We start from the raw sequence: 13,735 nt of genomic DNA, 5'->3' as shown, positions 1-13,735 counted from the left end.
GTTCTGAGGTTTACGTAAATCCACCATGTGATTTCCCCAGATGATGTAACGGTAAACTGGTCTTTTACGGCCCCAATATTGCATCCTTCTTATTTATTGCGTTCATTTTAAAAACATCTGGTTTCCAAATGCAGTTGATGTGAAGTTCTATCCCATCAACACCGCCATATTCTGTTAGATTCCAGGACTCGTCCGTCCATGAAATTTTAATCAGTCCAGACGTATAAACAATTTGAGTTTTTATATCTAATTTCTTGATTGTTTGTAAATAGAAAGTAATATATATGTTGAGAGACAAACCTGCTCTCCAAATAGGAATTATTCGTTTATCAGTCTTCCGTTAATTTTTTCAAATAGCATTTTACGCTCAGAAAATACGTTGCTTCAGACACTCATGCAATTATTTAAGATCAGATAAACCATAAAAATATAATACATGGCCTGTAAAAACAATTATAAAAAAGGCAAATAAAATGTTGTGTAATTCTATATCTAAAGTAGTCCTTCCAAATTACCAATGTGAATAAAAAGGGTATTTATAACAAAGAACACTGTTGCTCTTGATTACACAAGAACCAATCTTTTCTTTTATATTTTAAAGTATATAGAAAACAATGCATGTTGTGAATGTGCACAATATATTCATGTCAAATGTTCAATCTTTAGATCAATAACATATTTTACTCATGTTAACCCTTACATTTCAGATTGTTGTGAAAAGGAGTTTAAATGGTGTATTTTTTGCATTTCCTTTTTCATTCAAATTGTCCCATTTCTGTTTCAGTCATATAGAATTTCGGCAACAGAGTACCAAAGCGTCATTAAGACCATTCAAATACGTAAAATTCAAAGTATATGGTCTTAACATTAATGCAGCAATCAAAGACGATCTACACACACAATGTAGCAACCAACCAAATAAAATAGCTTAAGAAAAACAAGTAAAGAAAACCAAAAACAAACTAAAGCACTTGCAATTGAATTCCCACAAAAAAAACAACATCAGGTGCCTAGGATAGGTAAGCATATTGTTTTTCACTAGCGGCTGTCATAGGGTTAGTAACTTCTATAATGAGATGAACAACTAACAAGAAACACATCAATTAATTTGGATTGAGCACCCCGGTTTGTCTTTTTTCAGATCATGAAATCACCGATCTATAGACTTGAGGCTATTTGCCGAATGTTAGCGAGGATGTCCATTTACATATTCAATACTTATTTACAATTCCTTTATAGTTTAGAAATAGTAATATATTTCTATCATTAGAACTATACCCATACGCTTCTTTTACGTTTTACCACAATCATCCTTTAGTTGACATAAATAAACTTTAATCCCATTTCGAATACTTTCATGTTTTATGATTTGTTTATGTTAGGAATATTATTGTGAAATTGTCCAATGGTATATCATCGCTAATCATGTTTGAATGGAAAAACGACACTTTTCATTTACATCAATAATCAATACATACAAAGCAAAGGGATAATTGAGTGCAAAATACGATTGTTTGCCTCTAACCCTGAACAACAACGTTATTTTTACGAGAGTACTTCAGCGGTTATGGTTTGAGTTTTAAGACTAAAAAAAGATTTTAGCTCGATTCTATGTATATGACTATATATATTCAGTATACCACTTCTCCTGCTACACTATTATGGAGATTGAAATTTACACTTCTTTAACTTCAGTCTCGTGTTATGTTTCTATAAATAGATTGTTTACCTTTAGTGATGTGTAATGAAACTTGTGGGTTATGTATGCATTCAGACTTCATAAATGTTCAGTTTTTAGGTAGGATAATTGAAAGTATAACATTACTGTTTGTGTTTAAGGAAAAGGTAGATGTTTATGTGTAGTATTCCGTTACAGGTCAGATATTATTATAAGCCTTCATTCGCACAAGAAGTAAAGATCTATGTCCGAGAGACGTTTTAGTTAAACGGTTTACACCACTAATGCGTATTTGGTGTAATAGAGTATTTTTCGTTTTGCACACACATTTAGTATTCGTTACCTGATATACGATGTGAAATTCAATTATACTTCAATTTTTACTTACTTCTTCTTTGGTAAAGCAGTCACATGCAAATATTTGACTGTATTACAACTCATTAAATTATAACACAATACATGAATTCAAAGGTTGTTTTTTTTATTTTTCATGTTAGGTTAACTGTACCATTATCAATGTGAGACTGGATCAGATCCTGAACCTTAAAATGTGCTGGTGTACAAAGATACACATGTTCACCGGAGTGTATTTTTATACATTTATATCGTTATCAATGGTATGTACAATGTATTGACAACGATATTTACCATGTACATTAAGGTCATATAACTCTGTTGCTTCGGTTTCGTCCTTATAAATAGTAGTATTTTTTACAGCTTAAATAAAGGAAAATTTTTAAAAAATATTGCTTATTCTTTGAAGCCAGTACGTAAAGGCGCGCTCATTCCATTCGATGAATACCACCAGCAATGAACAGATACAATATCAACAAACTGAGTCCAATTGCTAAAAAAAGGGAAATATAATATATATTTTTAATAAAAGCCTTTGAAAATGTGAGTTCTAATACAACTTGTTTACTGCAGTCCCTAAATGAAACTGAATATTTAAATGGATCCATTTGGAGCCAAATAAAAGACCACAAAACCAACAATATAAAAAGAACAATAAAACAGCAATATTTATTGAACCGAAACCTACCTTAACATATTGGCAGATACATATATTTAATCTTACAGGGTTTGTTCCCCATAGACACTGATTGTGGTATTTCAAAGGGTTGTTTCAGTGACTGTGTAGCTAATGGCACCAGTTATGAGATATCATGGTCCAGTCCTGATGACAATATGGTACGTTTTACAATCAAAGTAGAACTTTTATCTACTGATGATCAGTATGCTGCTTTTGGACTCTCAGCAACTCAGTCAATGGTAAGTTAGTACAATATTGGTAATTTTTAAATTATAAATTTCAGTTGTTATACAAAGACACACACACACTATGGTATATCATGTTGATAATATAACTGCTTAATTGGCAAGTAATGATCACTATTCAATATAAAAGAAGAAAATATCACTACCTGTTACAAAATAAAGTAGTAATGAGATAAAAATACAACCAAATATTGCTGTAAAATTGACTTAGATCCAAAAAAAAATGAATAAGTTTTTCCTTATAGATGAGATTCATCAAACTCATTAAATCATTGTTTGACTTCTTTGAATGATCTTATTTTTGTCACTTAAATGTCTGAAATGCAAAACAATAATTTTGAAATAAATTATAATTTTTAAACCAGGCAGATACTAGTGTTTCGGCATGTATAATGACTAAAAGTGGCAGATCCTTCAAGGTACAGAATTCTTACAATGGCGATGGACACACTAATTCTCCAGTAAAACATGTGAGTTTGTCATCATTTTATACCATATTCTTTTCGTTATACGTATAGATACACAAAGAGACACGTGGTCAAAAACAAATAAGAGACTAGATACTGACAAAATGCTGCATAAAATAACGGCAAAATCTGCCAACAAGTTACTTACTGTTGAAAGCATTTCATGAAGAAAAGAATTACTTTTACATGCAGCTTTTATTGCTTTTTCATCTACATAATCACAAACAATATCAAATTTCAAAACAAATATTTGTATCTTACTGTTAGACCTTGTATTTTATTTCTGTACTTCTTGTTAATGCTATGTGTTTTGTGTTTGTTCGTATGCTTGGGTTTTTTGTTTGTTTGTTTGTATTGTTTTGTTTTGTTTTTGTTTTTTTTTGTTTTGTTTTTGTTTGTTGTTTTTGTTCGTTTTGGTTTGCTTGTTTGTTTTTAATGTTTTACTTGTGACCACTTGTGAGACAATTTTATCTCCTTTTTATTGTTTTGTGTACCTTGTTTTTAGTTTATACATTGGTCTCTTTCCTTAAAAGAAAATGATACAAATCGGATTAGATCTGTGGTTCAGTTAAAATGTATTTATTCAATATATTTTACAGCCTTCACAGGGTCTATCCTTTTTATCAGGCAGTTATACAGGGAACTTATTAAAGTGCACATTTGAACGAACTGTGACTAACAATGATCTGCACGTCTTCGATCTTAACAAAAGATACTACATGCTGTATGCAAAAGGAAGAGTGTCGGATGGTAAATAACTACTTCTATTATGTTTTCGTCAATTTGAAAAAAAAAGCAGGAAATTCTATTAAATTAATTTCATTAAATTGTCAAAAATCATGTGATGGTTAGTTGACCGAAAGCATACAAGTTGGTAGATTGGGGCAAATAAACGCTGCTTTTTTCTTCCATGGTTGACATATTTTTACCTCAGCAAGATGCCTAAGATAAAATGAAGATAGCCCATATTTCAGGACTACTTTAATTTTATCCTTGAAAGTACAACGTGGATACAACTTCTTTTTGTTATGGTAAATGATTGATGTGTCATTCGGTTTATTCAGTAGACATTAAATGAAACCGTCATTCGTTGAAACGAAAATCGAGTTTGTGTATATTTAGCTAGACATTTTATATACTTTTAAAAGTATTTTTCAGTTCCATTTCAGTTCGTACATGTACCATCTTGTACATCAGGAAATTTTATTGGTAGTGTGTCGTATTCTAATACTGACATTAAGAGTACAATCTTGTTTCAGAAACTGATCCACTGAAATAAAACCAGCTGCATAAATTAAAACATATTTGTCCGTAAATATGCTAGTATTCGAATTGATCATTGTAACATTGGTGTTTACAAGGTCTCGGTTTTTACAAAATGTAAATGACCTCGTCTGACACCATCTGGTCTAACCAGCTAAAATTATATATATACTTAAACTTCCAATGGTGAATACTTTTTGCAGGAATAATGTTAGAGCATGCAGAGACAGACAGAATTTATTCTTTAGTCAAAGTTGATTTACAGTCACTGACTAATACATGCCCTGGTAAAAATCTTCGAATCCAAATTCATGGTAAGATAGCAGACTGATATAAACATTTTACAGTATTATAGAAAAGTATCTGAATATAACATATGTGAGGACTTTAGTAAGGGATTGTTATACGATTAGTATAAGATATTTAAAATCTATACTTCTTAAATAATTACATGTATTTTAATTTGTTATAAATATTATTATTATTTTCATCTGCAAAGTTTAAGTATCTTAATACAACAAAAAAAAAAGCTCGTTACTAGCAAATCAAATATTTAACAACGTCAAAATAAAATGATAGTCATTTGCTTTCAAATAGTTGTTTTAACCTCTATACAGAAAAAATGGATTTTTTTGTGAACAACTATAGAAGGTTGAATATCATGCCCATTGGGAAATGGAACCAATATCTTTTTAGACATTCTCATAATAAAAATTTGATATAACGAAATGTCAGATGAGTGGGAATTCTGGATACAACAAATACAATCTCTAGATATAAGTAAATATTATTTGACTTTTTGTCAAATTTAACATCATTCTTGGGGCGTATTTAACATGTATGTAACGATTTTAGAAATATAAAAGATGTTTATCTGTATTGTTTTAGAATTGTAGTTTTTTTCTGAGTTTCCTGTTGCCTACTTTCAAATAAGCATTATTGTTTTTTGTGTTTTAGGAAGTTTAGTAGTGATCTCTTGGATGATCTTTGCTAATCTAGGATTTATTATTGCACGATACTACAAGGCGCTCCTCCCTAGCAAGACGATTTTAAAAGCAAGCGTTTGGTTTCTGGTCAGTTGAATTATGAAAGCATTAATTTATTAAAAAATAATAAATTTACATGTAGATGAAACAAATGCCTTTAAAGCTAAAAAGATGATATATGCATTAAACTTGTGACAATTATTTTAACAATTAAAGGTTACATTGTATAAACTAGTGTATTCGATTAGATTCATCGATCGACAAAATATAACACTCATGTGCTCTTGTGTTTAATTTTTAGATTCATCGAATATTAATGGTAACTGCAGCTGTCTTGACATTAAGTGCCTTTATAATTATCATTTATGATAATACTGATGGTGAATTTCACGTGAGTAAAGTAGTCATAAGACGGACTCAGTAGACATTAAGCTGATTTTCCCTAAAAGTACTATTATCAAAATACTTTCATTTTCAACAGAGGTATTTCTTTTCCTCCTTTTAGTTAGTTCTTGGTCTCTTTATCTCTCTTCACATTTGAACATTGGAAACTCAAGTGTTTACTAACATTTTAACCTTACGTTTTGTAGGTTTATCAAATAAAATGCGATCGAAGTATCATATAAAATTCAAATCCGTATACCAGACAATATATCATTATCTGTTCCACTAAACACGTTTGCAAGGGTGGTTAAAACAAAAATGCATTTTTTCCAAATTTCGAGATGCTGTATAGAAGATCTTTTTTTATTAAAAAGTCGTGTGAAAAAATATGTGTCGGAAATTGGTACAATGTTTAAGATGCATATAGTATCAAAGAAAAATGAGGTAAATTAAGTAAGGATGATTTCTTGCAGATTTTTAAACGCATGGTGAAAACTAAGCAAAGCAGGTTACTGGAATCATCTACTGACCAAATTCATTTTATAATAATCGGGAAAAAAAAGTTCGATGTTAAAAGGATGAATGATAATCATGTTTCAGGTGGGAAGCAACAACTTTCAAAAATCTCACCCATATATTGGTATATTGGTTTTTTGTTTTGTGATAATCAATGTGAGTACAAAATAACTTTAACATGACATCCAGGCATATCATTTATATATAAGATAAAATATTTCAACAAAGATCTACGCCTTAAAACCACAAGGTGAACACTACGTCGTTTACTTGAAGTACTTAAGAATGTTAATATAAAACTACTGTCATAATGGATGTAAGTAATATATATTTTTATTTACCATATTCAATATAATTGTTTTAGTGCTATATTTCACATTCAGTCGTCACAAGCATTATACTTCTAATGGTTTTCTTGTACCGGCCACCCATCTTACAAATGACCTGGTTTAAAAGTGTATCGCCAAAGCAATACCGAAGAATCAAAACAAAATGACATCTCAGAGACATCAGGATTGAAGGACAAAGTAAAAAAAAATACATTAAACAAGAATTACCAGTAAAACATATGGTGTAGACTCTCTTTTGTTTTCCATGTTTTTTAACAATAATGTTGTATGTTCGTATTTTTTCAGCCTATTGTTGGTCTGTTCCGACCTGGTAAAGATCATAGATTCAGACCTGTGTTCTATTGGACACATTGTTTGACAGGGTGTGGAACCATTTTACTTGCAAGTTCGTATAATAGTGTAGTGTAACATCACATGTTAAGTCTTTTTTTACGACAAACGTGATGAGTTTTCATTCAGAATTGTCAACTTTCCTTTCATCTGTGGCAACATCCCTTCAGCACCAGCGTATGGAGTATTCATATCACAACTCATACGTTATGCCAGAGCTTTCCGAAACTACGCAGACTTTTTGTATCGCGCAAGAACTCTAACAAATAGGCCTCTGGAACAGGGTTATGTTGCGACAAGATGTAAGGTATCACTACAGAACTCGTGGGTCGTTATGGTGTATCCATCCGCAACATGAAAACTGATTTATTCAATGGGACATAGTTTTCCTTTCCTCGTTTGTCTACCCCGGACTTGACTTTTTATGAGCAACTCGGTGGGTGTTTCTAGAAAAGCAGATGACGCTTACCCTACCGGCGCACCTCAGTTTTAGTGGAGTCCGAGTTGTTCATGCGCTTTTGTTACTTTGTATATATGATTTTAGTTACTTTATGTTCTTTGTTGTGTGTGTCTGTTTTCCATGTCTGGTCTTTGTCCCTGGATTACATTCTGTTGATTACCGCTATAACCTTGGCTCCCTTGATTACTCTTTAAAACGTTAGCACAATATTTTTAATGCTTATCAAAATACGCGAGAACTTCTTTCCGCGACATTCCCAACCGCAAGAACTTTTTTCTGAGACATCCCCAACTGCGGGAAACTAGCAAATCTTCGCACACTACAAAATATATTGATTTTTAGTAATCGATCCGATTTTAACTAAGGTTTGAAGACAAAATATAATAATTTTGTGTACACATTACACAACACTCTGAATTATGTTATAAAAGTATTGAAATAAAATACTTTACTTGACAAAAAAATTTCTTAAATGATACAAATAATCTAATCGTTGAAACACTCAAATTTCATTTTTGTAATTTGTTCATTTTTCTGAAAAACAGAGTTTAATGTTTTGACATATCATTTTCTTTCCTTTTCAGCTATTAACATATTTATTGGTCTTCGTCTTAAAGAGGCGGCAGTATCTATAAAAGCTTTTTACATATTTGTTGCTTACGAGTGTTTCCATATTACAATGATTGTTGTGCTTGAAGTTTTGAAATTTATGGAAAAGAGAAATAATACTCATCTTTATACAGGTGAGCAAATCAGTGATCAGTAGTGCCGTTTAATTTCAATAATGTTATTTTTTGTTTAATCAAATAATAATAAAAATATGACGAAAAGGTGACGGCAATAAAGTGGTGAGCATATATACAAAAAAAAACCAACAATTGGAAACGTAAAACACATAGCCTACTAAAGCTATCAAACAAAAATGAGCATCTTGTATATTTAACATGGAAAAAGCAAATTTCTTCCGGAAATTGCCCTTTGCGTGTTGAGAGGACCAACGCAACGTCCTAAAGGATGCAGCGTCAAATACATATTCAAAACAAAAGCAGGATATAATTTTACATCACTATATGCTGTGTATACATAAATGGTGGCGCTCTCTATGAGAAGCGAACAAAATATGTATGTTTAAATAGAAGAAATAGGTGCTAATACCCGTTGAAGACCATATACCGGGTTGTCTTTCAATCGTTAGAGAAATTCTTGGTCTTTTTACACGTTCCGCAGTGATCCATTCGTGAAAAGGACTTAGATTTCTTAAACTCGTGTAAAATAACCAGACATTAATGTTTCCCAATACACAGTACAGTGTAGTGACGAAAGCACTTTGTACATCCTCTTTTTTAAGGTTTTGTTTCAATAATTTGATTAAACATTTTTATTCGTGTCTAATCAAAATCTAACAAAATAATGCAGTCCTATTGATCATCAATTTTGTTATTTCATTTGAAATGAAACACGAACATAGAGATATATGAAAAGTTTTCTTAGTTTAAAGCATTGCATGTTTCGTTTTGTACAGATATAGGGTCTATAAATGGCTCAAATGAACAGCAAGAACCTGAAAAAGGACTAATAAGACAACCATTTGTAAGTATCTTAATCAATGGTGTTTAGTTAACTTGTTTCTCCAATTGATGTAAAAGCACTGACTCTAGAAATGGAACTTTCAGAGATGGCAGTTGAATGATTCCTCTACGGATGGTTGTTATACGTTTTTCAGATTTTGTGGAACTTTGGTTTGTCTCCTGCTTGCGTATTTGGTTCATTTGTTTTACGATTTGTTATCGTTAGAGACTGTTATTGTAATTCTTTGCTTTGTAAAATACAATTTTATCAATAAAACTTTATCGGGAGCGGGCTTTACTCTACAGTAAGACCAAAGATAAACTTTTGAAATGTTGACCTACCAACTCTGTCATATTAAGCAAAGATAGAAACACCATATTGGTGGACACATATATGATTATAAAGAATGTTGTTTTTTCTCACATAACCCTGTACTAAACATATTTTAACAAGCCATAGAATTGTGCTGGAGTTGAAAAAAAATGAAATGCTATACGCATGGAGGATAGAGTATCACAAGGTAATTCTAACCTCAATATTACTTCTTCTTCTTACATGTATCAATTTGATACATTAATGGGAATATTAAGGAATACAAGTTATATTTTTTTCCTTTAAAGGCATGGACGACAAAGTTGATGTTGTTGTGTCTTGAAGTGATTATGACAGTTTCATTATCATTTACGATTGTCGCATTCATTGTCTTTGGAACACATTGACTATTGTAATCACCAAGCTGTTTAATGATAGAAGGACTGTGACATTGAACTATAGGCGTATTAATTCGACTGGCTATCGGAATATGGATTGTGAAAGTCGGATAAAGCATGGTTATAACTGTACATTACTGGGGCGTACAATGTGTGTCATATTGACTTTCTTTGCGGCACTGAGATTGTATTGCTTAGATATTTGACGCTACTACTTTCATGTTAAATGCAACTGCATTTGTGTAAGTTTCCATCCATTCGATTTTCATGTTTGTACTTATGGTATGTATACACTTTTTACAATGTATGCTCTATGCTGTGTTATATGCTTTTGAAGAATAAAGATACATACAATATTTTAGAAAGAATTTTCATTTAATTCATTGCTCAACATACAATTTGAAAAAAAAACGAAAATAATACCGAAATATTTTTTCAGTGACATTTATTGGGTTTTCCGAAAGCCAGTAATGATTTGTGTGGATAAAAATAGATACATTGATACAATACAGTTTAATGTTTCATTTCCGTCTCCTCTATGATACCTTACACAAAAACACCAAACAAAACAAGATGAAACAAACAGATATAAATCGGCGGATTGCATTTTTTTCTTTATCTTGTCATATAAACCAATTATTGAGAGGTTTTGCTGGCAATAGTACAGGAAAAAAAAGGAAATAAAATTAGTTTTGCTCGTATATCTATATTTTAAACAGGTGAAGTTAAAAAGAAAAAAAAACATAAGTAAGAATAACATAAATCGTTTTTAAAAATCCCTTCAAGTATGAGCTCCACAAAGTGTCAAAAAGTAATATAATTGAAAATACGTGAGCTTAACTTGAAAACTAACTTGAAAACGAACAAAATAAATTGGCACTTGTTAGAAGGAAGTACTGACTTAACATATTTGACCTTATTATATCGGCAATGGTATTCAGTGGTACAAAAAATAATTCAGTCCAGTTATCATGCACAATGATGATTCAAAACTGAGTCCTAAATTCCCTGCGGAAAAGAATACAACAAAATACATTTAAAAGTGTTAGTTATCTCTCTTTTTTTGCTAAAATTAGGTCCAGGTATTCTCCGTTTACGGTTAACGACAGGCAGTATTCTAGCTATGATAGACAAAAACACGAACAGAATTTTAACTAACAATATTTTACGAAACCCTCTTGTGTATGGATCAGTTGTAATGATATAGTAAATCGTTAAGCGAGAAGAAATTAGTGAACAATCGTGCACGAAACATCTATAAGACGTTATTAGACGAAATAAAAATCGTACAATAACATCTATAAGACGTCATTCGAAATACACATCGTACAAGAAACATCTTTTACGACATCAGACGAAATGCACATCGTAGCACATCGTACAATACAAAACGACCAGCACAACCTGCTTAAAGATTCTTTTCCGTTTTTACATTTTGTCAACCATCGTAATATATAAAACAAATGTTGAATTAGCAAGTTGAATGCTCTCATTGTAACCATAATGATGCTTTACAAACAGAAAAAATAATACAAAAGAACATGCAATGGTAAATGCTCAGTAAAAACGATACTCGTTTTTTGTAATAACCACTCACTAGTTGTCTAAAACACCATAATCCTGTATTCTTCCAAAACTATATAAGTAGTTACTGTTTCAGTAATTATATATCAACAAAGAGAAAAGATCTATCAATTTTACAAATACATTAGAATAAAGTACCAACACATACTTTGTTTGAAATGAGCATTGGGTTTAAACTGACAAATACGAGCAATACTCTATGTAGATAGATTAACCAAATATATAATGCCATCGACGTCATTGTTATAATGACAAACGTTCAAACATAATTTACACTGAGATTTTGTTCTATTTACGGAAGAGGATTAGTACAAAGTCGAGTCCTTTTTAAGGAAAAAAGAACTTTTTGATATTTGATATTGATAGATGACAAACAATCGTTTTCACGCTTCACTCGAAGGTCCGTTGGGTAAAAAATGGTAGCAATGATATAAGTTATGTTTTCGGAACATGTACAAAACAGTGTATTCAAAAAACACTATAATGTGCACGATTGATGAACTTACCAATTTGTAAATAAAATATATTTGCTTCCCACTGTACGGAAGTAAACGTTATCGGAAAACACTATTATGAACTTTAGAGGAAGATTTGTCTTTATTAACTTGTATACCTTTAAAAGACCATTTTTAAATGTCAAGGTCATCGAAAAGGGGACCAAATTAAAAGATCATTTAATTCAAGCGTATACAAGTCAAGTATTATTATATATTTTTATTTCCGTGAACTTTTGGACGTGAAAGGAAAACCAATGAAAACTTAGTCAAATTAGATAAGACACCTATACAGAAAGTGCTGAAATCAGTAACCGGTTGTTACTTTCCTTAAGCTCTATAGTCGTGGTTCTTTTTCATTTTAAATATATTTTTTTGGCATTTATCAAATTATTTGTCTGGTAGTGTATTGCAATTCAGTGGCGGTTCCAGAAGGAAATTTGGGGTTGTCCCAAGTGAAGTTCAACGTTTAACGTCAATTTGCCTGATTTGTTTCACCACCGAACCCATATACAGAAGTCGAGTTGCAACTAATCGTTAAACATGCTGAATGGGAGTCATCGAATAGTTATATTTTGAATATAAAACCGGAAGAAGACAGGCCTAGGAGTCCACTATTTTTCTGCATTTTGTGTGATGAAGTAATACGTGCTGCCACCGTCAGTACATTGTTTTATCGAACTAACACAATCGAACATCCCTTTTCTAATAACTTTTATATATATTGTTCTTTTCTATATTTCGAAATATGTTTTGTAAGTGTGTAAAGTGCATAAATGGATCTTGTGTTTGGATCGGTATTGGGGTGAAAAATACGTATTTGGGGATTGGTCACTATAAATTTATCTCCAGGGGTGGGCCGGCAAAAAAGGGGGTAAGAAAATAGCAGTACTTGAAGGGGGTATGTGTTTTTTGAATAATTGATGGGGGGGGGGGGGGGTCATGATTCTTTTTAAAGAAAAATCATTTACACATGTACTTGTGCAATATCTAGAATTTTATACATAATGTCCTGTGTAATAAAGTTTGTTTTTTTTTTTTTTTTTGTTTGGTTCAGTCATTGTCTCTAATTGTCTGGTTCATTTTTTTTTTATCTATGCATAGAAAATGACGTTGTTTAAATGTTTACTTGAGCTCACTACTGGGGCCTTTCAGAGCTCACTACTGGGGCCTTTCAGAGCTCACTACTGGGGCCTTTCAGAGCTCACTACTAGGGCCTTTCAGAGCTCACTACTTGGGCCTTTCAGAGCTCACTACTACATGAGGTTATCCTCATGATGAAGGTCTTGTTGTGACCGCTGAAGGTATTAAATTTACCGCTGGTTGTAATCGTGGTTTGCATTTGTTGCATTATACCATATCTGTTCTTTTTCAATTGCATGAAATGTATGTGCATATAATAAAACACAAAAAAAATATTCTTTCTTTTTAAATGAATAAATGGTGTTTTTGTGTGAAAAAAAAAAAATAAATATGAAAAGCTCACAAAATGGTAACACAACAGTTTACAACTCCTTTACAGTTAATTGTAAAAAAATGAATAAACTTTAATAATAATAATAATATATCATACATGTATTTTAAATAACAAAACAAATGTAATAAGCATGTAAATAAAGCAATCAAGAAATATATATTTAAAAAATAATAATATATACAAAACACC

The 13,735-nt window shown here is 31.4% G+C and overlaps 1 protein-coding gene across 3 annotated transcripts; it reads left to right on the top strand.

Annotated features, from left to right (window-relative positions):
* The first annotated feature begins 1,670 nt into the window (after positions 1-1,670).
* LOC148603742 (ferric reductase 1-like) lies at positions 1,671-10,347 on the top strand. 3 transcript variants are annotated; one of them, XM_088552678.1, is made up of 13 exons: positions 1,671-1,798; positions 2,176-2,295; positions 2,759-2,950; positions 3,322-3,426; positions 4,023-4,173; positions 4,890-5,000; positions 5,644-5,759; positions 5,974-6,063; positions 6,657-6,728; positions 7,208-7,307; positions 8,297-8,455; positions 9,235-9,302; positions 9,902-10,347. In XM_088552678.1, the coding sequence occupies exons 2-13, from the start codon at positions 2,227-2,229 to the stop codon at positions 9,998-10,000; spliced, it is 1,332 nt and encodes a 443-aa protein (XP_088408804.1). In that variant the 5' UTR covers positions 1,671-1,798; positions 2,176-2,226; the 3' UTR covers positions 10,001-10,347. The 3 variants fall into 3 exon arrangements, with proteins under 3 accessions (XP_088408804.1, XP_088408805.1, XP_088408803.1); XM_088552679.1 differs by having other exon boundaries at positions 1,730-1,798; positions 2,164-2,295; XM_088552677.1 differs by lacking the exon at positions 1,671-1,798 and adding an exon at positions 1,855-1,876.
* Positions 10,348-13,735: the final 3,388 nt, after the last annotated feature.

The sequence above is a fragment of the Perna viridis genome, chromosome 11 (genome assembly GCF_037379345.1).
Source record: "Perna viridis isolate PV_CMFRI_1.1 ecotype Kerala chromosome 11, ASM3737934v1, whole genome shotgun sequence".
Classification (NCBI taxonomy): Eukaryota; Metazoa; Mollusca; class Bivalvia; order Mytilida; family Mytilidae; genus Perna; species Perna viridis.
This window is presented reverse-complemented; position numbering and strand designations above follow the sequence as displayed.